Source organism: Geospiza fortis, unplaced genomic scaffold (assembly GCF_000277835.1).
Source record: "Geospiza fortis unplaced genomic scaffold, GeoFor_1.0 scaffold41, whole genome shotgun sequence".
In the NCBI taxonomy this organism is placed as follows: domain Eukaryota; kingdom Metazoa; phylum Chordata; class Aves; order Passeriformes; family Thraupidae; genus Geospiza; species Geospiza fortis.
In genome coordinates, this window is record NW_005054299.1 from 4757240 (window position 1) to 4784008 (window position 26769).

The 26769-nt window shown below is 42.6% G+C and overlaps 1 protein-coding gene across 1 annotated transcript in view; it reads right to left on the minus strand.

The window, feature by feature from the left end:
* Positions 1-7157: 7157 nt before the first annotated feature.
* Positions 7158-26769, minus strand: part of HHAT (hedgehog acyltransferase) — a 148565-nt gene continuing 128953 nt past the window's right edge. Inside the window, exon 13 of the mRNA XM_014308003.2 lies at positions 7158-9455. Coding sequence (XP_014163478.1) covers positions 9364-9455 — 92 coding nt within the window. The 3' untranslated portion in view covers positions 7158-9363. The remainder of the gene's footprint in view (positions 9456-26769) is intronic.

Sequence of the window (26769 nt, forward strand, 5' to 3'; positions counted from 1 at the left end):
TACCTCAGCAAAGGAATCAATAACCAAAGGTCATCCTTTGGCATTGGGAGATCCTTTCAGATCAGGATGGACACACGTGACAGGATCACAGCCAGCAGTCATTCCTGCAGGCCAGAAGCCATGCTGGAAGTTTATACCAAGTTTTAGTCTTCAGGCTGTCAGCCTGGGCCCTGTGAGCTTTGCAGCCATTTCTGTGGCTCATTCTCCATCCTCTCACCCAAGGGTCTGCTGAATGTGGCTGTCACCTGTACCAAGACACTCCATGGGATTGTCAATCTCATCTCCAAAAGAGCAGCAGTAAAGCAGGAGCTGTCAGACTGCTGAGCTGGGGTGGAACTGTACGGAGAGCAGCACAATGAGGAGCTACTTTTAGCACCACTTCTGCATCCACTGTCCTGTGTGCTGTGACAGGAGCTCTTGTCACTCACATTGTTTCTCTGGCCAGTGTGAAAATCCAGCATTATGTTATACAGTGTCCTTATACTTACTAGAAAAGGGAAAATTACCATAGTGAAGGCATGTACTTTCACTTAGGATTTTTTTTGTTTGTTTTGTTGTGTGGGGTAATTTTTGTTTTATTTTGGTTGGGATTTTTTAGTTTGGGTTTGTTTTGTTGTTGTTGTTTTTTTTTTTTGAGGTCTCTAGAGGCTGTTGTGCTCATTTTCTGAATTCTTTATTATTTTCTTTGCTCCTGCATTCTTCGCAGTCTCTCTGGCAGTGCTCCAAGCTTCAGTGAGCACAGGAGGGGTAGCACCAGCCACACAATGTTCCCCCTCAGAGTTTCTCTCCCCTCAGCAGCCCCACAGCATTTCAAACCAAGGATAATTACCTAGAGCACTTTTTGCCCAGATTTAGGTGGCAGATTGCAAAGGCTGGTGTTGTGCACGCTGCCCATCTCCCTGTGCTCAGCTGGGCAGCAGCAGCCCCAGCAGCTGTGAGCAGCCTCAAGCCACCTGCACCAGCTCCTGCTCCTCATTCCCTCCACCTGGGAGCACAGTCACAGCAGGGACAGAAGGTTTCTAAAGCACAGGCTGTGGCTTCTGATTTTTCTCAGAAATAGCTGCAGGTTCTTCTGTTTGGCTATGAATTAGTGTGCAGCTGCTGGGGACCCCTGCCAGGGGATGTGTGGTCCTGGGGCAGCAGCAGGAACTCCTGGGGACAGTCAGCAATGCATCGGCTTGTGGGGAGGTGAGTGCTGCCTACAGGTTTAAGTTCTGCATTTGGCAATGGAGGCTCTTTAGTTGCTCTGTGGTGCATTTTAGTGTCCATGTTAAACTTGGAAGCACTCTGTCTCTGGTGCTTTTTTGCAATGGGGTAAAGACAAGCAGCACAAACCAGCTCCTCTGTGCTGTGAGAGCCAGTGGGACTGAACTGCAGCAAATCCCTCCCCTCACACATGGGTGCAATAGCAATGGGGTTTATTTGCTCCCAGAGCACTGAGGAAACATCAAAACTATTCCTGTTCAGCGTGTGCCTGGTGCAGGGCAATGCTCAGGAGACCCCACCAAATCTCAGGGAGAGCACTGGGCCCCTCCCCCAGTGGGAATGACCACTGTGCCCCAGCACTGAGGCTGAGGAGACCTTGGCTGATTAGCTGCTCTCTGTGCTTGCCTTCTGCTCCAGGAGTTGGGCTGGTTAGTGAGGCTGTGTATCCAACCAGAAAATGCTGGGAAGGATGCTGTGTTGCTATGGTATTTATTGCTGCCAGTGGTGTCAGGGGTTTAATTGCAACACACATATAAAGAATCTCAGCCAATACAAGTCTTTTTCACCTAGAAGATTGAGTCTGTGCTTCTTTCATTCTAATTCACCACAACTTCTGTGTTGGTATATGGCAGCTGGGGGAATTAACCTCTCCTGTTCTTGGAAGACAAGATGAGTAAAAACCTGTGAGAAATCCAAAAAAGGCATTAGGGAAAGTGAACTTCTGAAGTCTGTCAGAAGTAGCTATCAAGATGCTTGTGCACAGCTGTATCTGTAAAATACATATGCTCAAGCCTTGTCTTTTTGCTTTTTTTTCCCTTTGCCTTTCCATTCCTCCTTCCCCTTTCCTAATTAAGTTCAAGTTCTTATGTAGCACAGCCAAATTCAAATTTAAGTTGCCCCATGGCACAGGTGTGGGTTTAAAACAAGCTTAACTTTGGCAGCTCCATCCATCATTACCAATTCCAAAGCTTTCTCCCTGCAGCCCCCCTTTAAGCACTTACAGAGGCAGCAGTGTCTGAGAAACCTTGAAGATGTTTTGGCTCTTTTTAAGCCTTGCTCACTTGTAGAGATTTTCTTGAAGATGTTTCTGTTTAGGTGGATGAGGGAAAGTATGAGCTTTGCTGTTAATTCCTACCTGGGGAGGGACACAGAGCATCTGTACACATCACTGCAGTTTCTATGTGCAAATCCCAGGGAGTTGTGATTTTGCACTGGAATTTCCTTCCACATTCCCAATCTCCCAGCTTACAAAACTGGGGGCAGAAATAAACTGTGCTGGAGTATCTATTACACATGTGGATTTTCTATAAAAGGAAGATTACGGCCTCTTCTTCATCAGGGGCTGCCCCTGGGGAAAAATGCTAAGCAGCAGCACAGGGAGTGCACTGTTGAGCCTGGGAGCTGCTGTGTGCTCAGCAATGGGACCCAGACAGCTCAACAAGCAATGGCTCCCTGCAAGCAGGGCTTAGAGAGGAGAAATAGGTGGCTTTCAAAGCTCTCCAGTAATCTTTTTTGGCGAGTTTTATGGTTAAGCAGAAGGTATTTTAGAAGAACTAAAGATAACAGGAAAATGTATTGAACACTCTCAGCGTGAGAACTGGAAAGAAAGCTAAGATAATCCATACGGAGCACCAAGTCAAAATAAAGTATTTATTTTTGTTTTCCTTTAGAATGATAACACTGCACCTGCAACCTGGCTAGTGGAAGTGGACAGACAGAAATGTAAAGCCGTTCAGCTGGAAGCTAAATTGGAAAAAGCATCTTTTAGGAAAGTGTACAGGAAGCGTGCATGAAATGCTGCATGAAACTACAATTCTGCCAACACAAATCATAAACAGCTCTGTAAAATGGGGGTGGGCACCTCTCATTTGGGAGCAGCAAATAGAGCACCTAAGGCCAGGTGTGATGAAAGGCTGCAGGCTGGTTGCTCTGACCCCAGTGTAGTTCAGGGAGAGGAGTCTAAGGTCACAACAGCAAATGGAAGCTGCATATAATATAGCAGAAGTACAGCCCTGGATACCTGTCTTTGTAGCTTGAATCTGCTGCATTTCCTTCTCCCAGGAAAATCTGTTATGGAGGAAACCTATCTGTGTGTAATGTAAGCATCCAGGGAAAACCTTGGAAAATGAAGTGTGAGGGGGGGTTTTGTAGGTTACACTCATTGAGGGAGCAGGAAAGGGAAGCACAACACTGGCACAAGGGCAAATGGGACTGACTGCCCCGGAGGCTCCTTTGGCTGGAGGTTCTAAGGAGCTGTAGCCCTCTGAGTCCCCATTTGCCTGCTGGAGGGAGCTGGGAGATACTTTACCCTGCCTCAGTTGTCTCTGCCAGTGTCAGAGAAAGCCCTTGTGTTACTGCCAGCAGCCCTAAAGCTTTAAAGATTTAGCTTGGAAACCTTTTTAGTACAAAAATGTAATTTTTCTTAAAATAGAAGTTTCCTCAACCAGCATGAACTAAGAGCCCCCAAGTTCAAAGCCCCCAAGTACTTCAAAAGCAGTGTGTTATTTTATTCTGCATGGCCATTGTGCTTTTTAAAGCCTTATACCTATGTCTGGCCTCATACCCAGCTTGCAGTTGCTCATGGTGTCAGTGGTTATTGGCATAACTGTTCAGGACAAGCAGGACATCTTCAGACCCTTTTTAGGTCTCTTATTTTTACCAAGTGATGTTTGGCAGGACTTGATCAAACCGAAGAACTTTGAGAAGAACAACCTGAGCGAAGGCTGGGCAGATGGCACCGGCAGTGGTGTGGGAAGTGTGGGTCAGCAGAGCTGGATCCAAGGGTAGCCTTAAGACAGGATGCCAAGAGCTGGGGAAAGGCAGTGGAGAGGTCACTGAAGTGGCCTGGAGCAAATATATGACCAAATGCAAGTTATTAGCCTGCAGTTTCATCATGAATTACCACCTCAGCACACAACTATTACTGCAAGAGGAAAGAAACACATAACTATAAATTAGCAATACCATCACTTCAAGAACTGTCTCATAAATGCTTATTTTTATCTCTGAATTGTGGCTTACTATACGGTAATCCTCCCACATACCTGAGCCCCTAAAGCAACCTTAACCCTTCTGGCAGTAGTCTAAAAAAAAATAAATCAACTGGACCTAATTTTTTCCCTGACTTGCATTTTAATTAATTTACGAACTGTGTAGCTCTTTCTGGTCTTCCAGTATAATTTCCAGTTCTTCTATTTTTGTCACCTAATTTTGGAAATTCAAATGCGCTAGTGCAGGGATGAAAATGTTATGGTCCATAAAAATTAATTAATTTTGTCAAGAAAGATCAGCTCTAGAGGGAGTGCCAATACAATTTAAATGCCACAGGTCGTGACTGAAGTTATATTTCTGTGCTACTTTCTCAGTAAACTTTAATTTTTCAGTGGCTGGCTGATGCACCTGTCTGCAATGATTCACTTCAGCTGCTCAGCCATATATAAAGCTTTTCTTAAATCCCTGTGGATAGAATGCATTTGTGTAACCTTCAGGCTGACCATTGCTGGGGAAGGCACGGGCCACAGGTAGCCCATTTAATTTGTTCTGTTCCTGAAAGGTGCTGATATGAGCTACCTAAAGCTATTTACACATTGAGCTGCCCCTGGATATTAAGAAAGGTGGTGCAGCCTAATTTGTGGTCCAAATTTGCCTGTTAGATCCTGATGTTAGCTTAACTTGTTCTCACTCAGATCTTTGTGATTCCCAGCATAAGGAATGAGGAGATTTTTGAGCATAGTTTTAATACTGGCATTATCTCTAGTGGGTACAGAGTGCACAGACCTTTTTCCTCTTGGAGCAGTTCACTTATGTGTAAAGCTTGTAGGAACTAAAGGGAGCCATGCTGAGGCTGCCTCAACGTTGAGCCTTGACACCCTTCAGCTCCACCTTTTGTGCAGTGTCTAAAGTGTGTCATATCCACTGGAATTTTCCTTTTCCTGTCCTCCTGGGCATTGGTGGCATCTGAGAAAGCCTCTCAAGCTTGGAGCTGCCAGTGCGTGTCCCCCAGGCTGGGGATGTCTGAGCCACATTGTTCATCCATAGGTTGGGTGGTGCCACAGGCAGCTGGGACTCACTCAGATGCTCTGGCAGGACATGTGTTGGATGTGACTGTGAAGCAGAAAATTAAAAAACAACAAAGTTGTCTTCATTTTTTCTTTCTTTTACATGCAATCAACGGAGGAGCCACTCCACAAGCAGCTCCTGGTTGGACTCTTGAATTCAGTGAGTGTGCACAGAACAGCCCTGGGCATCCATGGGGACCCACCAGAGAGGGCTGCTCTCAGAGGTCCCATAATGCAAGAAATGATCTATTGTAATGCACATTTCCCCTCTTCCTCAAGGTGTAACGGGCACAGCGTTCTCCACACAGGCTTTGCATCGAGCAGTGGTTCAGCTATCCCTGCTGGATTAAAATATATGCCTTGACTAACAAGTGCCTGTGTGCTGGGAGTTATTTTGGAAAGCAATAATGAGCTGCACTACTCGTGGAAGGGGGGAAAACGATAAAGAACCATGAGGACAAGTTGTGACAAACCATGCATAGCAATCTCCTCGCTCTTCACAGCTCCTTGAGGACAATCCTGCTGCCAAGCCAGAGGAAGCAGAGCCTCCCCCCTCAGCAAGTGCAAACTGTGACCAGCTGAAGGGTTTGTGGTGACAAAGGCAATTAGGTGGGTGTGCAAGAGAAAGGACAGGCCCTGTGTTATTGCTGTGACTAATAACTAAATTGCTGCAGGTTTTCACAGTTAAGCTGTTTTTCTTCTGACCCTTGGTAAGCTGGATATTCCAACTAAGCTGCTTTTAGCTCTCAGATGTGAAAGAGATACGTGAGCAAAGCCTTGCTCACCTTCTAATCAATGCAGAATTACAGAGAGAGCCACTTAGTACAATCCTACCCAGTAATGATGATGGCTCTGTTAACTAAGGAGGGACTAGAGCTAGGGGGTGGGGGTTTGGGTGTGGGTGTGTTTGCAAGAAATTTCAGACTTCACAGCTTTGTGGTAGCCATTACAGCCATCTATACATTATATTATATCACTATACATTATGCTTGCTCATCACTTAGCTTTGCAAAATCACTTGGGAACTCTTCCTGTCAGTCGCCTTCATGTAGCTGTCCAGCTTGTTTTCAGAGCCACCACTTTTGGGGGTTTTTTTGTTCATTGCACTTTTGTGACTTCTAGGGTCTCACAGCAGTAGTAGTCAGTGTCTGCTGGTCCCCTACCCTGGCTAAAAGTGCTCCCCTTTGGTGCAAAATGGCCAGTGTGTTACTTTGGCCATGTCTGTCCTTGTCACCTGTTTCCTACACCCCTTAGCTAGCTTTTCCTCAGTGTTTGGAAGTCTCTTTCTCACACACCCCTCACCTATTTCTTTCCTTTGGCAAGTGGCATGGTTCCTGCAGTCTCTTCCAAGTCTCTGCAAACTCCCCCCACCCAGGACTGTCACAGAGGCCTTGCTTGGAGGGTGGCACTTTGGGCAGCCACACAATGAACATCAGGTGCCACATGAAGAGTCACTTGTCAGGCCATGCTGAGGAATGTGTCTCCAAGCTGAAGGAGTAACTGAAGAGCAAGTTTGAAGTGCTTCAGGGGTAGGGCTGTGTGTTGTCTGACTGAATGTGCCCCATGCTGACACTGCTGTGTATGCAGGACTGAGACGGAACTGTGAGTGGGAAGCACCATTTTATGAGCATGCTGCTCTTCTCAGAAACTTCACATGCTGAAGTCTTTCCTTAACCCAGCTACAAAAGGCTGATTTGCTTTTTAAACTCCCACATTTAGGGAAGGCATGTTCCATGCATGGAACAACAGGGACATCCCGTGCACAACAGGGATAAAAATGACCAGTCTTCATTGCACCCATCCTGCAGGCTTCCAGTGCATAGTGGTGTTTCTCCACAACAGTGGAACACTTATTTTCCTTACACAAGGCTACAGTTTTCCAAGACACAGCTCTCAAGCCAACAGTGCATTTCAGCTTTATTTATAGAAACAGAAGAACATACAAAATTATGAAAGATATATAAAGCACTGAAAAAAAATAGAAAACAATTTTAGTTCAGAAATAAGCATGCTCTAGATGACCTTCAGGGTCATTTCCATATTGGAGCTGGAAGCTTTGCATGCATACAAATTGGAATCCAATCACTCAGTAGCACCTCAGCTCGTGTAATAATGGTAATCAATAAGACTGAAGAACAGATTCATGACTTTTTGCTCTTATGCTAATTCTACTGAATTACAAAGTTTGAGCCAAGTCTGAGAAAGTTCTTGTCCTTAGCTCAGTGCTGCCCCAAAATGGAGGCCAATCTCAATTTAGAAAATTCAGAGGCTTAGAGCCATATACTCCATAGCTGAGAGAATCCCTGCAATCATCATCCAGTCAGTCAGGAGAGCCATGTCTTTGGCCAGGCAGCATCCAAAGTAAGTTATTTTCACCAGGCCATGGTGCCTCCTAGAAATGGTTTTGGATGCCAGGGGAAATCATGGCATTGTCATGGCAGGGGACATGGGGGACTCAACATAAAAGGCTGGAGCTTCTGGTTGAAACAGCAGGAGATGGGCTTTTCTCCGGATGGATAGAGCTGAAGCTTCTGCCCTTATTTCTTCAGGAGTAAATGGACGGTAACAAGAATGCTGCCACAGTTGTGGGCATCAGAGGCATCAGAAATGCAGGCAATAAGCAGAAGCCTGTCTCAGGAACTGAATTTCTTGTTGAAGGGATAAATTATATCAGACTTGGCTGAAGCTGCAGGAGTGATGGACAGTAGGACACTAATTCCCAACAGGCTGAAATGTCTGCCAGGGGCATGGAACAAGTTTTGACATGCTTTGGGTTGAGGAAGCTGCTTTTGGAAGAAGTTCACTCCAGAATTTGTGGCCTTTTGACCGTGCCTAGAGGGAATGTCTAACTTTAGAAACACTAAAGGTCTTCTGGCTGCTCTTCAGTATCAGTTTAAAACAGAACAGTGTAGGAGACACCCATAGTATCAGAAGGGTCTCCCCTTAGAAGACAGCATGTGTCAAAGCACTCCTGCAAGCTGGACACCTGCAGGTGTGACCTTCCCAACTCTGGACAACCATATATAAAGCTTTGGGCAAAGATGCTGCTGTAACAGGTCTGTGTGGCCAAAGGACATGGAGCTCCAGCTAATCTGTGGCCACTGTATTGGACCATTCTGGTTTGTTTCTAAAGGTCTTAAAAAGTTCCTCCCGGGGTGTCTGCAATACATTGCAGGAGCTGATTGCTTGGACACCAGAGAATGAAGCAGACTGAACAGATTTACCATTAAACCAGACTGGAGATATCTCCTTTTGTAACAGAACAATACAAGAGGCAGGCTGAACAGTCTGAAGGTGGTATTAGCCCCAAAATAAAGGTAGTGTTTAATGCTTTAGCTCTAAGACAAGGCAGAGAGCACCTGAAGTCCAAGGAGCTTTAAGAGCATATTTGATTAAAAAGGAAAGCTGTTCCTTAAGAAAAGACCTTCCTTCCTACTCTCTCTTTTTAAAGAAACAAAACCATTTCTAAGGTTACCAAAAAGGTGCTATTTTAAAGGCAAAATTTTAAAAGAAGACATTCATTAAAAAGAAAAAGCAGGCTTTGCTACAGTAGGTGGCAAAGTAGCTTAAGGCAGAACTACTCCAGTCAGTGAGAATACAAAATGTTCTAGCTTATATTGGAAAGCAGGCAAGAAGAACTGATGAGCATCATGCCCTTCATGGAGTAGTGTAAGTGCAGGGCACAGCCCTACATGCCCCTGGACATCATCTGTGAGAGATTGGGCTTTTTGAATTCTCCAAGGTAGAATTCTTTTTTCCCTTCATATCTCAAAATGAGCAGCAAAACATGAAAACAACCCCAACATATATAAAATACCTGTTCTGAGATGCACACTTCTGATGTACACAGAGTCACAAAGATGCTGTTTTACAAAAATAACATAATTCAAAATGCTTCATAATTTCTCCCCACCCCCCTGCTGCAGCCCATTAGTGTTTCTGCAGTTCAATTCCTGCATTTGCAATCCAGAATCAAATAAATAAGCTTTTGGTTTTAATACATGGACTGAAGACTTGGTCTGGCTCACCCTTGTGCAGATAGAACATCCAGTGTAGAAAAACCATCAACCTGCCTCAAGAATAATGGTTTGCATCATTCCTAGTGTGCAGCACACTTCTGCTCCCACTCAATTCCAACATGAGAATAGCAGTAGAGGAACCCAAGAACAGTCAGTGTCGCCCATGGCCAGCCTATAAATAGAAAAGACAGACAATCCTGGTCAGAATAATTAATGACTGCTTCAAGTAGAAATACTCTTGGGATGGCCAACTTATGATGCTTCTAATTAATTTTATTAGCAATTCAGTTTCATAAGTAAGTAGAGTCAACCCACAAAATTTGAAAAGTAAAATTATCTAAGCTCCAGGGTTGCCTGACCCCTGGCAGTCCTTGTCTTTCTCATTTTTCAGGGAATTGGACCAGATTTATTCCTGTGGAATTACAAAGGTCTGTTTTGATCTTCTCCTTTGGAATGAGTTTGTCTATCAAGCAGATTCCCCCAGTGAACCCTGATGCTTTAAGCTGGCTGTGGTGCTTCCTAGGCACGAAGGGAGGTACAGCCACAGTGAAGATTATTAAAAATCTGAACAAGTCCAGTTACCTGTTCTGCAAAAGGAGCCTGGGGTAATCTGTGATTAAGGTTATTTTGGATATCCTGCAGCTGGGTGTAAAGCCTGATGTACTCCTCTACAGCCCACTAACAGCTAATGTGTGTCACTGAAGAACAGACAGACCTCTCTGCCTGATTTGCCTGATGCCCAGGGTTTTTTTTAACTATAAAGACTCTTCCAATATATAAAATCTTTGCTGGTGAAATGATGTTTCATTATTATTTCAAATTCTTTTTAGCAAAAGCCACCATCCTTTTACTCAAACTTATCACAGCAAACAGCAGTAAGCAGGAGGTCACAAGCCAAAAGGTCTATTGCTTTCCACTAGAGTTGTAAATAATTTGAAAAGTAACCAAGTAAATGATTTTGCTTTCCTTGATACCTTTCCTGACACTTCTGTTTCCTTTGTCCATTCTCCTCCTTTCTTTAGAATTTATGAAATTTAGGTCTTACAGGTTGAAATCCTCAGTGCTAGGCCCTGATGTGTTTTAGTGTGTGCTGTCTGGGGAAAAGAGACAGAGAGGAAAATGCCTGAAGGTTTTTTAATGGCTTTTCTTGTTGCCATTGTTGACATAAAAATTTTGGTCATGTGCATGAATGGTTTTCTGCATGCTGTCCTTGGACTACTAACATCTGCTTCTGAAAGAAAATCTGCCCCTCTTGGGGAAAACTCTGGTCTAAAGGAACCTACTGGCAGACAGGAGATGCTCCTCTGGCCTGGAAGAAGGGATGGAGAGGAGCTGTAACCTCTGCACAAAGTGATACTCCAGGAGGAGCTCTTTCTGAAGCTACAAGGTGCTTTGCAGGCTGGTTTTGTCCAGGCTCCAAGCTAATTCCAGTCAGGGCACAGTTTAATTGTGCTCCCATCCAGCTGAGCCTTGGCTCAATACCCTGCCCTCAGCAGAACTCAGAGCCCCAGACTCAATCCTGCACTTCTGGGGATGGCATGGCACGTGCTGGGACCCTTCCCCAGTGCTGGGCAGGGTCACACTTCATCCTGGAACAGGTCCAGAAAAAGTTGCATCCCCCTGCTATGAATAGCTGTGTTTGTTTCATGAGCCTCTAATTATTCTGGCCTTGCTTTGTGGTGAAATGCTGTCCTGTAACCTGACTGATTTTCATGGAGACATTTACAAATATTAATCCCTTGTCTTCACAACACCCTGAAGTGAAATTATACTTTTGTTTAATTATTTGTTTCACAAAACAAATTGGCTGAGGTATCTCCAAGGGGATTTTTAACCATAAAAGTCTTGTTTTTATTTCAGTGAAATTAGCCTACTGCAGATTGGGTTTCACCTTCAATAGCAAGCTAAAGCCCAGCTGTGCTTTGTCTCTGCTGAAATTGCATGTGAAAGTATGTCAATAGATGTAATAAAAACATACCTCTTCTGGCAGCAATATTGTGGTGGCTGCTTTATACAGACAGAGCCAGAAAATTAAAAAAGGACTGAGTGTAGAATTGTTCTGTTTTAGGGGCACTTTGGAAATTTGCTACTTACACGTTTTGCATTTTTAAATACTGTAAAGCTCTGGCACACAGAAAATGTGCCAACAGTAGCTGACTTGCTCTCCCTCAACCAGCATATTAGAGATCTTGTCATAATACATAGTTATGCACTGGAAATCTTTTCTAGATGGCTTAGATTTCTGATAATATTCCTCCATAGTGCCCAGAACCTGGGTTCACAGGGTTTTTAACCACAATAATCAAGCTTGTGGTAATCCTCCTGGAACGTAGGGAGTCTGTACAGTGTCAGGGGTGGCATTCAGCACATCACCCCTGCTCATCTAATGGAGGTGAGAAGGAAGGGGGAAGAAAAAGTGATCCCAATATGGGCAAAGGAAAAGGGAATTTTTAAAAAATTAATCTTGCTATAGTTCTTCTAGGAGGTGCTGCACAAATCCCAAAGCATTTCTTGCTGCACAAGGAGGAGGCAGCTCCAAGCAGGGGTGAGGGGACCTTGCTCATTCTTGCCATACTGGAACCACGTGCAGTGCTGGTGGGTGTGGGGAAATGCATTGGGTGAAGCAAAGGCATCATGTTCTACTCCTTGGCAATCCCAGACTACTCCAGCCCACTCAAGCCAGATTTGCACAGGTGCATCCACACTTGAGAAGCAGCCCAAGGACAGCCTGAAGCAAGCAAGAGACCCTTAAATTGCTTTCACTAATCTCTTCCATTTTAGGAGTGGATATACAATAAAGTTGTTGAAAAATCTGAGGAACTTGGTCTCCAGAAGGTGATGATGTAGCAAGGACACAAGAAGCAATGCCAATCCAGCAAGGGTGCAATTTCAAATTCTGCCCAGCATGTGTTTTCCTTGTAGGTGAAGCCAACAGCACAAGCCAACAGCAGCATGAGCTGCTTTCTTGCAAGGTAAGGTCACAGAAGCCTTTTCTGGCTTCCACAGTTTCTCCTTGCAAACACAAGCAACCAATCAGTACTGATGGCTTTGGATGCACAGCTCCAAGGAATTTCCTCCTTTTACCCTGTCCCAGGCACCATCTTAAGGTATGTTTGTACCTCAGGCCTTTTGCTGCCTCTCATTCTGCTCCTACTCTCAGACACCATTCAGGGGGCTCTTTCTGGTGACTCCTCAGCTTTACCTCATCCCCCTAAACCACTGCACCCTCACCTGTGCTGTACCAGTGTCCAAACTCTGCCTGGAAGCATACATGCCTGCATTTTGGATCAGCATCTCTCTGTAAAGTCATACACAGAATGTACTCTTCAAAACATTACTGGTGTCAGATCAAGCACTAGGCTGCTAGGAAAGGACTGAGTTAAGTGTTTATTCAAAACCATGCCACATACCACTTTAAATCTTACAGTCTCTTGACTGGTTTCAGTAATTTGATTTTGGGCTTGAAGGCTGAGTTTCATGGGACTACAGAGATTGTCATAATTTTTTCACAGAAAGATGAATTTGTGTTCATTAACATACGCTATTTGTAGAAACAAGGACTAATTCATATGCTGTTTGAAAATCCAGCAATATCTGTGAGCTTTACCTGCAGAAGTTTATTTTAAGACAGCTGGATATCACTTTTAACAAAGGAACACTGGGTGAGACTCACAAAATTCTCCACTTATGGCAAGGTGTGCTGCTCCACAAAACATCAAACACAAGCTCCTGTGTGAGGAGGAGTGCAGATTTTGTAGAGAGGTAGCAGCAGCACTTGATCCATCTATCACCCAACCTCCTCCCAGAGAAGTCTTGAGTCCCAGCTGGGCCTGAGGCACTGCTCTGTCCAACACAGCTCATGGACCTCCCAGGAGTCCTGCTGGTTAAAACCACATTTTGGTATGTTAGGTACTCAGCTTTCAGCCTAATGAGCAGGAGATTTGTTTTCATTACATGATCAAGAGAGAATTGATACAAACTTGCTGCCACAGGAACAGCTTTTGGAGTTGCACTTTCAACTTCCTAGTCCAAAGTATTTCTGCATACTTTGCAAATGACTAGAAAAGCTAGAATCTTCTAGATGCTTCTAGCATGCTCTGGATTTTGATAGGAGTGGAGTAAAACTAAGCTTTCAACCATACCCAGGTTTCACATCATCATCAAAACACTAGGAAACAGTCCTTAGTTCCTTCCAACCAGTGAGATGGAAGACAAGGGGGCTGTAGTTATGTTTTGCATTTTCCAAAACTGCCTTACTGGCTCTTGGACCTAAATGTTATTTTTAGAAGTGCCTTGGCTGCACAGTCCTCAGAAGTCTTCAAGTGCAGAGCAGTTATTAAATCAATTGAAGTCAGAAGAACCAATCTCCCTGAAAAGCTTGGCTGGAGGAGCATACATCTACTCTGACTTTGATTTGGAAGTACCTAAGTTGCTGTAAGGCTTAGCACTCAGGAAAATTTATTCTTAAACAAAAGTTCAAATGTGACAAAGACACTGAAGCAACTCCTCTGTAAAGTGGAATTAAAGAGACACAATGGGGGGAAGGAGGGGGAACAGGCACCAGTCTGTCAAGCATAATAAAAAGCCAAAGCAAACCAGCATTTGAGGCCAAGACAACTCTTACCTACAATTACTAACATACTTAGAGGATCAGTAAATTTATCACTTTTTCATAAAAAATAATACCTTCCAAACTGCAGATCTCCTACTTTCTGTTGAAAGAAACTTATTATCTAGCCCAACATTTGAAGCATCTCCAAATGTTTGGCTAGATAAACTCTGCATTTTTTAATTTTAATTTCATGTCTTTTTGTCACTTCCAGGTGGACCTGTCTGACCATTACAGCAGGGAATGTCACACAGCATGTGTTGCAAACATGGCGCAGTTTGATACCAAATTAGTCTTCAGATATTTGGAAAAGAAAACTCTACCTGTTTTCAGCTGTGTTGTAGCAAAGCCCTAACATGATTCAGAGCAGGTTCTTTTGCTGCTGCTTTCAGCCTCTACATTGCACATGTGTCAAAGGACAGACAATAAATTCTGCCAGCAAACACACAGCCCTCCAAGTCCCAGCTGGGCATCTCCATCCTCCCAGCCCATGTAGAGCAGCACATGGGCACATGGTCTGTAAATTCAAGATGCCACTTTGTCCCATCATGAGCCCCCAGCTAACAGCTCTTACTATTTCCCCCCCTCCACCCATTGTGCAGCTTGGGAGCAGAGCAGCTCAACCAATGGGAACCAGCCTGGGACATGAGGTAAGGCTGACCTGACCTATTCCTACAGATTTCCAGGCATTTAAGGCACTTTAGCTGGTGGATGTGGAAAAGGTCCAAATATTAATAATAAATATTACTGTACAATAGGTCGTTTTCAAAGGAAACCCATGGAAATGCTGTAAGGATAGCTCAGCTCTGTCCATGCAGCATCTGGAAAGACAGTCGACTGAGAAGGACAAAATTCTAAGCTTCCAGGTCTAGACCTGAACCTGGCAGTAACCACAAAAGCTGCCTCTTAGTAGACATGAAGCAGTTTCCAGCAAAAGGCACTAACAAATGTGCAACACAGTAATCTACTTATGTGAATTTTAAATCATGCCATCCCAAAGAATGCTCACATCTGTGGCTTTCTGAGTACTTAGCACTGCTGTGAAAAACTGAAAATAGAGGGATAACAGTCCAAGACCATGAGCTGCAACACAGGATGACAACAAATCATTCAGAGCAGCGTTACTGAAAGCAAAAAGCCAGTGTCTCTTAGTGTTCTCATAATACAAATAGGTTGGATTTAGTAGACAGAGGTCACAAAAGTTGTGGCTTTCCTGTGTTCTTACTGTGCATGGAACCAGACTTCACCACAGCTAAAATAATTTTACTTTCATGCTTGATGGAAGAAAGTTTTGTGTTGACAAGGAATTTGTTAAGCAACAAGATATCAGTTTAACCCATCTCAGGGCTAAGGCTGCTCAGCGTGCTTTAATGCTTTATCCTGTTAATTAGATAAGCTTCAAATAAACAAATTCATAGGTAGAGCTCAAAAGATAGGCCTATCCTTTAGCTTTTATAAAGCACCCACCAACACAATTCAGTGATGATGCCAAAACTATTTTCATTGCACTATGTATATGAAAGAAAAAACCAAAACAAAAAACCCCACTACCACCATGCTCTGCTACTTGCTGGTAAATGCTCTGGATGCAAGGATCCAGAGATTCTCTGTTTTGTCTTTGGAGCTAGAACCTCATTGAATGCTCAACACCATGACCACTACCAGCTCTCCAGATGCTGCACAATGTAGACTAGAAGGATTATTTCCCCAGTATGTATCACCTCATACAAGCAGGATAATTTCACTCTATATTTCTTGGTGTGTTTTTGTGATATTATCCTACCTTAAGCATTTTTTACTTCTAAACCTTGTATAAAAGCACAAAAATATTCCACAGGAGTTATGCCTTCTGCTTCATGCTTTAAAAATAAATCTTCACCCTCTACTAGTTTTCTCAGCAGAGCTAGTCAGTGGAAAAAAGCCTGGTATTTTAGGCAGTAATTGTGGTCTCATGCATATCAAGTTGACTCTGGAGTAATTCAACTAAAATCAAAAGAACCATATTCATGCTACTGCTGAATTTGAATTAACAGTAAGGAAGACTGATGAAAACTGCCTGTCGGAATCTTCCTGCCAAAACTGCTAATGAGAAAGGAAAAAAAAATCCAACCAACCAGCTTCAGTTTTCAGATTATGAAGGGGTGAATCTGTAAATCAGAAGCAACCTTCCCTCTCCTCCCGTGTCTTAAACTGAGACCTACACACATCTAACATGAAATCAAAGCCCACAAAATATGAAATCTTAATGCTCACTTATTTTTAGAACAGAGAGAAAAGCTTCTAAAAGCATTATTGTAAACAAAGATCCATCTTCACCCTGAAGTAAGGCAAAAGAGCTAACTCTATGAAGTGCTCTGCAAAGAAAACATTTAGAGTCATACATCTAACTTAGGACAGCACTATGCTTATCATTAAATGTCTACTCAGGTATTCCCAACAGAACTTCCTTAAATATGGTGTGAACAAGTACATAAAGATGAGACTTGAAAACATTTTAGGGCATTTTTCAGTTGTAATTATCTGCTGAGTGTTAAATACACCAATGGAAACACCAGAACAGGGAGCTTCCTTTTGTTATAGCTTTAAGATGAAACAGGAGAATGAAGAGTTAACTCCCCAGGAGAACATGAACATCCCAAAGGCAGAGCTGGGAACATTGTTGTTGCCTGGCAGGATCCTGAGGTGAGCATCTGCCTCTCACTGAGCAGAGAGATGCCCACGTTATATATAGAAAGACATGCTGAGCAGAAAGGTGAATGAACTTCCCCTCTACTAGAGCTTCAAATTTCAGCAAGATTTCTGTACCAGTCTAACTGGGGTTCTTGGATTTAGGTTTGTATGTCAGGCTTTTCACATACAATGAAGCTCCTTCTCTTGCCTTTTAGTGCTGGGCAGCTCTTGAGAAATCAAGGCTCTTATACTCACAAAAGAAGAGGATTTAAACCAGGGATTCAGACACATGCCATCAATCACCAGCAAGCAAACATTTGGGTAAAAATGTGAAGCACTATAATTTATTTCCTCAATGTGATTTCTGGCTAAGGTACCCTGAAATGGTCATGAATATAAGATGCTGAAATGACCATAAAATAATTAATTTTTAAATATGAAGAATTATTTAAGGATTAATTATTCACAATCCCCTTCCTACCTGCAACCCATTTTTTAATCTGCCATTTTTCCTTGTCATCCTCAAAACCACTCATATTCCAATACCATTGCAGCTATTCCATGGTGCTGTCTTGTGTCTTCACAGCATTAAGAATTAGGAAAAAAGCAGACAGTGTGACAAATTTAACAAGTATTTACAACCAGCTACGCTAGCAACAAACAAACTGTAGCTCCTTATCACAGAGCTCTTGTAGCTGAAATGCTCCATGGATAAAAATTATATTAACTACTAGAGCTTAGTGCAGTAAGAGAAGGGCTGAGAGCACAGTGTTAATTTACATGAACACTGCATTTGATAATTGCTGTATCAGTGTAAAGCTAACACTACAAGTGAGGTCATTGAGCTGAGTTCTCACTTAACAGAAATACAAATATCTTGAGGGATGGAAGTGCACAGATAAGGTAGCCAGGCAATCCTGCAGTCATTTACTGCGCCATGGCAATCGATGCAGGACTGAGGCATTTTGCACTGCTGGTCTCAGGCTGGATGAAGTTACTCCCCTTCTGCTTGTGTCTCATTTTCACAGTGTCACCAAAGGGCAAAGAAGAGGGCTGATGCAGATTTAGGGAGGCAGAGAGTGGTGCCTGAAGGTGGCCATGAGCCAACAGAAAACTTTGACAACAAACAATCTCCATGCCGCTGGTGGCATATCCCATGAAATGGAATTGTTACACACAAGTTATCTGGAGCAAAAGGCCCATACAGGATTGCCTCAGTTGACCACTTTTTGAAAGAACAATTGTTTCACTTACCTGCACAAGCTGACCTGACCCTGCTGCAGCCCACAGAATCATAGCAACTAAACAGAAGAATTATCAGTGAAATAGTTAAATTATAGATAGCTTGTGGATAAGAGTGAATTCATTTTAATTTTGGGAGGGAAAACAAATTGCTGTTAGTCCATCATCAAGACCACTTGAAACAAAGGAAAAAACTAATTTAGAATTCCTTGAATGATGTGAATATTTAATTGACTTCAAGGACAAAATTAGACAATTTGCTTGCATATTCTCAGGAAACACATTCTGGATTTCAAGAGTACATCTACAGAGTTTGGGGAGGGAATACCTTATTATCTGCTTTCTGTGTGAGCTGGGCAACAGAGCCCAGAGAGTATCTGAAAATACAGGCCTTCCTGGGTGAGCTGCGTAAGCACAGAAGCAAAAGCTGCTAAACCATTCATCACTTGTGTCAGAAAACACAGATTAGAAACACCCAGGCAGCTATATCAACATGCAAAATCTGCCAGCACTTCCAAGGACAGGGATGTCATTTGCTAAGCCCTGCTCTGCTTTTCTGGGATGTGGTCTCAGGCCAGTAAGCAGCCACCCAAGGGGAGGAAGCCTGATCAGCACAAATCTGAAGGAGTTACCTACCAGCATGGTCATGGAAATCAAGAACATTCTGCCAACCCAAGCTGATGCTGAGAGATGCAACCCTTCTTTGCCTTGTACCTGGCTTAAAGCAATGCAAAGAATGGGAATGGAAAGATTTAAATCTTGTAACAGCCTGGCTGTTCTCCTTGCTTCCCTGTTTTAAGCAAGCTTCCTGAGCAGCTGCTGAAGGGGATCACTCACAATGTTCCTTTCAGGTCAGATGGCTGCACCAGCATAGCAAAGCATATACAGAAACAAGTCTGCAATACAAAAAGATCTCACAGAACCCCATCTTTTCAAATTGATATATCTTTACCAGCACATTCCCTTTTCTAGAAGGAAAAAACTCCTCAACCTTTCAATTTCATAAAACTGCAACAAAGTTATAGAATTACTATGCCTTGCCAGAAAGTTTTTGCCCATGTTTAAATTGCCTTATTGAACAAAGTGCAGTTTAGGGCAATGAGATGTCATCTTTCCACATGCTTCTCTGGCCCACTAAAACTAGCAAGGAATATGATCTGATGCATGGCTGTTATTCCCTCTGTCCCACCTGGGCTCTGCTATTCAGTGTAATACAAGCAGTGCTGCAAATCTTTAACATGACTGTTAATAACGCCAATATACACATCTTGCTCAAAACCATCTCACTGATCTTACTAATTCCTTTCAAAACCAGCATATACCTACACCTCTCTGGAGGGACCAATTTGTACACATGAACTCTGTACTCTTCAACTAGTTTCCTTTTCTTCTTCTGTCACTGGCTGAGACATTTTGGAGAGGACAGGATCCTGCCAGCCTCACTGATTCCCTGCTCCCCACTCCTGGTGGGGCAACCTCCAAGGCAGAGACTGGGCTTCACTCCCAACCACTGTGGGATTTCTCCTAGAGCTAATTTCACATCTCCTGGGACAGAAATATAATGAGAACTGGCTACGAAGCAGTCATTTCCATTTGTAAATGGGCTAGCACAAAGGAAGAAATGAGAACAAATTTCCATATGTACAGTCTCTGCTAAACAATCATCTCTGCAAATCCCTCCCCAGCCTGTGTGGTGCTCGCTGCCTTTATGGGATCAGCCACACAACCAGAATAATTGATTAATCATCACATCAGCTCAGAAGATCCAAGAGAACAGAACTGGATCTGATCTGATTTCAGATCACAGTTCATGTGCAACGGTGTGGCTACATGGATTAGTCATTTTACACATAAATTTGGGCTAATTAATGAAGGCTGCATCTCAAGCAGGCCCAGACCGTAATCAAATACCTTTGCTTACAATCACTACATGTCAGAACAACACTCCCCACATCCTCATTTTGAAACTGAAATACCAAGATGCCCAGTCAAGACAGCAGGGTGGCTGCAGAGGTTGGCTGGGCATGGGCAAAGCCGTTGAAGAAGGATAGAGTGCAGAGCATCCATAATTTACCCTGACTAGCTGGAGAACCAAAAGATTGCCTTTTTTTCTGCCAGGTTGGGGGCAGGGGGACAGGGTATATGAATCACCCTGCCAAAATAGGCTGTTTTTCTTCTGAAGACAGTATCACTCCTGATCTTGACAAGGAGAGAAATGCCAATTTCTTTGGCAATAATTAGCATACATAACAGAGAGGACAGTAGGTTCATTTTCTTCCCTTCTCCTTCATTTTCAGTTGGCTCTTCTACTGATTTGACATGAATTATTACTAAAAATCAATGCCTCATGCTGAAGTAAATGTTCTGGATGAAATGGAAGAGCTTTGCAAATTTTATGCATGGTCACTGAACGAAGCTGATTTTTGCACAGGAAATGGACATTTACAAAGAAAAGTATTAGTTTGTTTTACTGGTTCTTTTCCCTGTTTGAAAATCTCAAAAGCACAATCTGGTTGCACAGCCACCCTATACCACCTTACCAATTTCTTTCAAAAAATCTTTTGAACAGATACTGGCACATCCAGGATAAACTTTGAAAGTTTTGTTTGGATCAAATTTTGCAACACAAGTTTTAGCACTCTTCACATCTGCTCACACTGTATTCGTCATTCATATGGATCAAAACTGCTCTTGATAAGAAGTCCTTCTTCCCCTCTGAAGAATTACTTTGCACTGGGATTTGCCTCAGTGTTCACTTTTCTGCAGAACTGCAAGATAACTATGGATGAAAGACCTTCGTCTGTCCTTCAGTGAGCACTGGCCTCAAGTGAAGAGCTCAGCTGCAGTCAAAGTTTGTTGTAACAAAGCAGCCTGATTAAATAAGTGAAATTTACCATTTGGCAGAGTCCTTCAGCCCTTCATAAAAGTCGACGACAATACTAAATGTTTTGATCAGAAACTGTGCTTAAGTCTTTGACTTGCATCCTTGATGACCTTTCAATCACATTTGAATACATTTCAATTACCAAGGGAGAAAAATTACCCTGGCAGATGTAGCAAGGTCATTACCAACTTACTAACATCTCTACCTTCCCTTTTGCTGAAGTCCCTGTAGCTTCTATGGCTTATATAATAAATAATAAACTATTCTTTTATTCTGCAGAGAGTGATGTAGCTTAATTTGTTTTAAATCATAACCTGAACTACAACAGATGTTGTAATTGTTGGGTAGAATACTTGAGAAGCTGTGGCATCATTTGTGTCTCCATTTTGATCTGCTACTGGAGACCTTAAAACACAATAAATGGAAGGACGAGCAAAAGGGTGACTCAAATGCATTGGCATCACTCTAGACAAAAAATATTAAACACTTAAGTGTTTAAGTGACAAGTAAATCTTCAGTAAAAAGGAAGACATGTCTCAGGTGGACTGAGAACAAAACTAGGGAAACAGCAACAGAAAAGATGGGAAGCAAGAATCAAACTCAAAGATTTGAAAAAAAATAATCGCTTCACTAAAAAAGAAGACATAAGAGGCTTCTTCATCAATACTGATATAACAGTCCACTTAGAATATGGGCAAAGAATGGGCACTATATGTCACCTCAGATGACAAATTATCTTAATCAAGTATTTTATGAGAGACAAAAATATTCAAGTTCTCTTGTTTAAAAAAATTTTTTTTGGGGAAAGTAGACTGAAAGAAAGAGTCAATAAAAATATTTTTTTTCAAATCTGAATTGGTTATTTTTAGTCATAAAAGTAAAGAAAGCTTGCATGTCAACACAAGCACTTGAGAATGCCTTCAACAGGGACAACAGACAGCTCAGCTTGCCTCGTGCCTTTGGTGCATACCTGCATCCCGTATGTGCAGAATGGATACCAAAGCTACCAAAAGGTGGCAAAAGAGACCCCCAAAAATGAGCAATGTGTGATATCAAGTTAGGACTAACTAGGGTGGCCTTAACCAGATAAAAAACCAGGTCCAGTCTTTTGAGCTTTCTTTCAGAGCTAATGATGCCAGTTTTATTTCAGTCTGAAGACTTAAGACAGTTTACATGAGGAGCTGTAAGCTTGGCACAGGTTGACCAGCAGCTTAATTATAGCTGTCATCTCATTAAGGCAGAAAAATTTTATTGCCTTCCTCTTGGAGATATAAGTGGGCTTAATCTTGTATCTCAATCAGGCTTACCAGAACATTAAATACAAGTGCTGTCAGTAGCCAACTTCTTTGATGAAGGCAGCAGTACATAAAGCTGAATTGAATTAATAATTAAATTACTCCTGCAGAACCCACATGATGGTAGAAAAATTCTGTAAAAAGTCTTAAGTAAATGTTAACATTTTCAACAAAATAACCACTGTCTTTGACTAATGGAGATCTAATCAGACTATACCTTAATTTGGAATAATCTATGAATTGTCATGGAAGTAATTTGTGTCATCTCAAACCCAGTACAAATTTGTCAAAGTAGTACATGTAATACAAGGTCTTGATGTAATTAACTTCAGTGATTAAAAGTCTCATAAACTGTGCGTCCTTGGCCAAGCACAGCACTGCCATGGTCTCAGTTTCAGGAGAGCTGATGGGTCAGCACTTCCTCTTGTAACACAAGTGCAGGAAGGTGACTGCAGGCAGACCTGTGCAGCTGGATCCACCACTGTGCCTGCACTGAGATAAAATCCTGCATTATGTAACACCACTGACAGTGGGAAGATACAGAAAGTGCAAAGTGCAAGCAAGGCAAAAAATTCTAAAATGCTCCTTATTTTTTCAGAATCACACTGAAGACCTAGCATTTTAAGATGTGACATCTGGGTCTGTGGCAGGTCTTCCTTCGTTTTTTACTTTGTCAGTAGCCACGCTCATTGTAGCACCGGCACACCATGTTGTAGCAACAATGCACATTGCTTTTGATGGGGTAGTAGTGATATTGGGTTAGATTCCCAAAGGAAAACATGCTTCTCTCCAGGAAGCTTCAGCTGGAGGCTCCCCCTGGAGCTGCCCCCAATGCTGGGCTCAGCTCTTTGCCTCCCTTGGAAGGAAATTAGAATCTCTGCATAAACTCCCCAGCATTTTCTGTAACCTCACAGCTTGCACACTCTACTGTGGCAAAATGGAAGAGAGAGGTCCTCTCCCTGCTCCCCAGACTACATTTGGTTTCCACCCAGTAAATGCCTGAAGTAAATCAGACTTTCCAGTATGGCCCAGAACTGGCAGAAACTACATCCTTACAGATGCTTCCAGATAGTCTTGGCATTCCCCAGGAGGCATCAAGAGCCCAGGCCATGGGGAAAAACATCTCACTATTCCACATTACCTGAGCTGTGGGCAGGAAAGGTGAGTGCAGATTTTCAGAGGAAGAGGAAAACCATACAAATAAAAACAAGAGCACCATAAAGGACCCATAACCTATGCACAACAAACACACTAAGACAGACAATCCCAGAGGGAAAAAAAGAGGGATAGAACCAAAAGAGCTATTTCATCTCACAAGATACATCTTGACAATTCTTCTAGACTGTCAAAGCAAGTAAATGCTGACTCTATCTCCTAGCTTCTCCTGTCCTCTTCTCACAACCTTTCATCAGCAATATTGTTACTTAAAAAAGAAGTATGAGACAGATCTTGTGTGTTTGACTGCACTGCAGGAGCCAGCTTCAGTGAGAGACAGAGCAGCAATGCTTATCCCAGTGAAAAAGAAGATACCTTTGCATTAGTGACATTTTTAACAAGGACTTGACCTTTCTAAATCTGGCATAAGTCAAACAAATTGAGAAATGACTAGTTCATGGCAATCCCTTTTGTAGACAATACAGTGGATTTTTCATGTACTGTTGCCACAGAAGACTACTGGCAGCTCAAGAAGCACAAAACCCAAAGCCCTGAAAGGATTTTCTAACACTACTTTGGTGTTAGAAGTTTCTGTTTTGTGACCACTTCTTGCTCATTGCTCTGTGCTTACTGAGCTCCACTCACAAACCCCAAAGGATCTGGTGGCACAGCAGGGCTGTGGAAAAGCACATCACAGGGAGGAATGAATGTGAGTTACTACTGACTCACATCAGGCACAGGAGCCAAAATCTACTCCCAGTTCCACTACTGACTTACTACTTCTCCCTATCTCTTTTTTTTCCTCTGCTATTTGTAAAGTAACTGGAATCACAAAATTCTTCAAATGTTTAGGTCAAAAGTACATTAGAGGACAACAAGAGGATACACACATCTGTTGCCATATTTTGCTGCTAAGAAATGTGGCAATCTAGTGTAACCTTAAAGTGACCAAAGCAGATTAAAATGAAGTTAGGAGAAGAAACCATTCTCACTTGCCCTCTCCTCAGGAGTAACAATTTTTGACAAACCAGGTTTATAAGGACAGGTGTTCTGGCACACTTTTGACTAATTTTATCTAACATGCTGCTGAGTGCAAGAGATGTTTTACTGAAATAAAGACAGGTGCTATTTTTTTTTTTCAGCAACAGCATCATGATGTAAAATTTGCATTATCAGGTTAGTGCAAATTTAATGTTTATTGCATCATTAAACAGGTTAGCTCACACAGTGGTGTGCACAGAGCTTCATGATAGTGTCACCATCAGGCTCATTGGAAAGGAGGCCTGAGAAACAACAGAATCATCTTGCTGCCACTAGAAAAGGGTTTTAACTGTGGTTGCTGTGATTGGGACAGCATTTATTTTCAGCATAAAGCAGAAAGATGGCATCAAATGCCCTAGCAAAGCTCTGTGTCCCTTAGGACTAAGCTGCACACCAGTATAAAAAGGTTCAATCCCTGTTGTACATAGTTGTGCTGGTAAAAGCTACAAGTGTATTCATGACATCATATGCTGTTTCAGCCCAAGGAAGAGTTTTACCGAAATGGTACAAGGCATGGATTTATGTGAGGTGTCCTGGTGGTAAAGTCTGTGAGCATTCCTGCACTTGCAAAGGTGCCCTTTCATAGGTATGGCCCCAAGCACACAAAGTGAGAACACAGAACCAAGCATCAGCTGGGTTCTGGCAGAAATCCCTTCATGGTTTTACCCTCTTTGAAAAGCAGTCCTCCAAAGGAATCCCAGACATTCTTTAGGAAGCCATTAGTCCTTGAGAAATTTGGCATCTTCAGGTTACCTTGCATCACTCAGGGTTAACCTCTCCTAAGTGCATGGACCAGAGCTTAATTACTTACATAATTAAATACAACAGCTCTCCCTCTAACCAGGGCCCCTGTCCCTCACACCAAGGGCAGCCATTAGTAACGTCCCACAGGAAGCATTGTCATGCTGCTATCAAGTAAAAATTAACTTTGGGCCCCTTTAGATTTTTGTCTTTGTTTGCTTTGTTTTGCAGCATGACCCAGAATAAAAGGAAGGCATTGAACTGTTTATGGGCGAAAGACAGAACTGCCACCACACAAGCTGAAGCAGCTCAATAGCTGAAAACAGCAACTTCCTGCAGAGAGTTGATGTGACAAAACTTGGACTCATTTTTGGAGTCAAGCAACGGATCTTCAGGCCAGCACAGAGCAGCAAGTGTATTGAAAGCAGGCTGTGTAAAATTCAGCATGCAGCTCACCCAAATTAGCTTTTTGTGAGACAGCCTCGCAGCTTGGAGAAGGTTTCTTAAAAACAACACCTTGATGGTGCTTTTTAAGGCTATGAAAGTGTCTGTAAAAGAAACAAGGCTGACTGCAGTAAATAGAAGGTTTAATATATCTAGGATAGGCTCCTACTAAAATATTCATATGACATAATAAGGCTCAGATTTAAATCCTTAGGTCTTTGTAGAAAATGAGTTTACTTGATAAAAGGAGACTCAGACATTTAACTCTGGTACTAACAAAATAGTGGGGATTTGCTGCCAATTTTAAAGGAAATATGACTGGGTTGCCAGGGTGTGATGCTCTTTGTTGTACAGCGACAACCATTCCCAGCAACTCAGCTGGGAGCTGAGCACTCAATAATTGGAGGGACTTGGCTTGAAAGTGAGGGAAATATTGATGCCTACCTGATCTTGAAAATACATTACTTGCTTGCAACAATTATTTTGGGACTTCACATTTATGAGACATGACAGGACCTTCTCTCACAATCCTCCCCTGCCCCACCCTGCAAAGTATCCCTCACACCATTCCATCTGAGAAAAGGAGTTCATTCAATATTTTAGTAAATAGCAAAACTTGAGTACTAAAATTATGTATCTTTCTAGTAAAACAGTTGGAGTAGAGTACAGGAAAATAAACAACTTTTTGTCTACTTCAGTGGAAAAATGACACAATTTTGCATAGATCAAAACACTTCTGTCAAATTAATTTGTTTAACAAATAACTGTCAGACTTCTGGAAAGTGTTAGATCTCCTAACTTTCATGAAAAGCATTTAGAAAATAAAAGGTGACGCCTGTGTCTGCTCTGAATCTGCAAATTTCACTTGAACCAGTTTTGCTGTAATTTCTCCATCTACTCGACTTTCTCACTGCAGCATTTGGTTACCTTTCAGCTACAAATTTACCTATTTTCAGAATCATTCTGTGAATGGAAATCATGTCATCCTTTCACCACCCTCCTGGTCTTCTCCAAAACCTGCCAAGCTCTGCTGCATGCTCTTTTACCATTAACTCTTACTCTCATGAGCAAAGTGCACCACCAAGCACAGGATGCGAGCAGAGCAGCACCATGTGCCTCCCAGGCAAAGGTTTCTTATTCCCCAAAACCAGAGACAGAACAGGACAAAGTCAGAGTCACCTTTACAGTCCAGTGGTGTCTGCTCCAGGCTGCATCTCTGCCTAGACCACAGTGCATGACCTGCAAGCACTGACAAGAAGACAGAAGGACACAAAGAAGTCACAGCATTCACCAGCATTAAGGCTTTGTCCTGCATCCTGACACAGTTTCAGTTCAGACTCTGTAAATAACTTAAATAACATTTACATATCAAAAGAACACAACAGTCCTTGCCTACTTCAGCAGG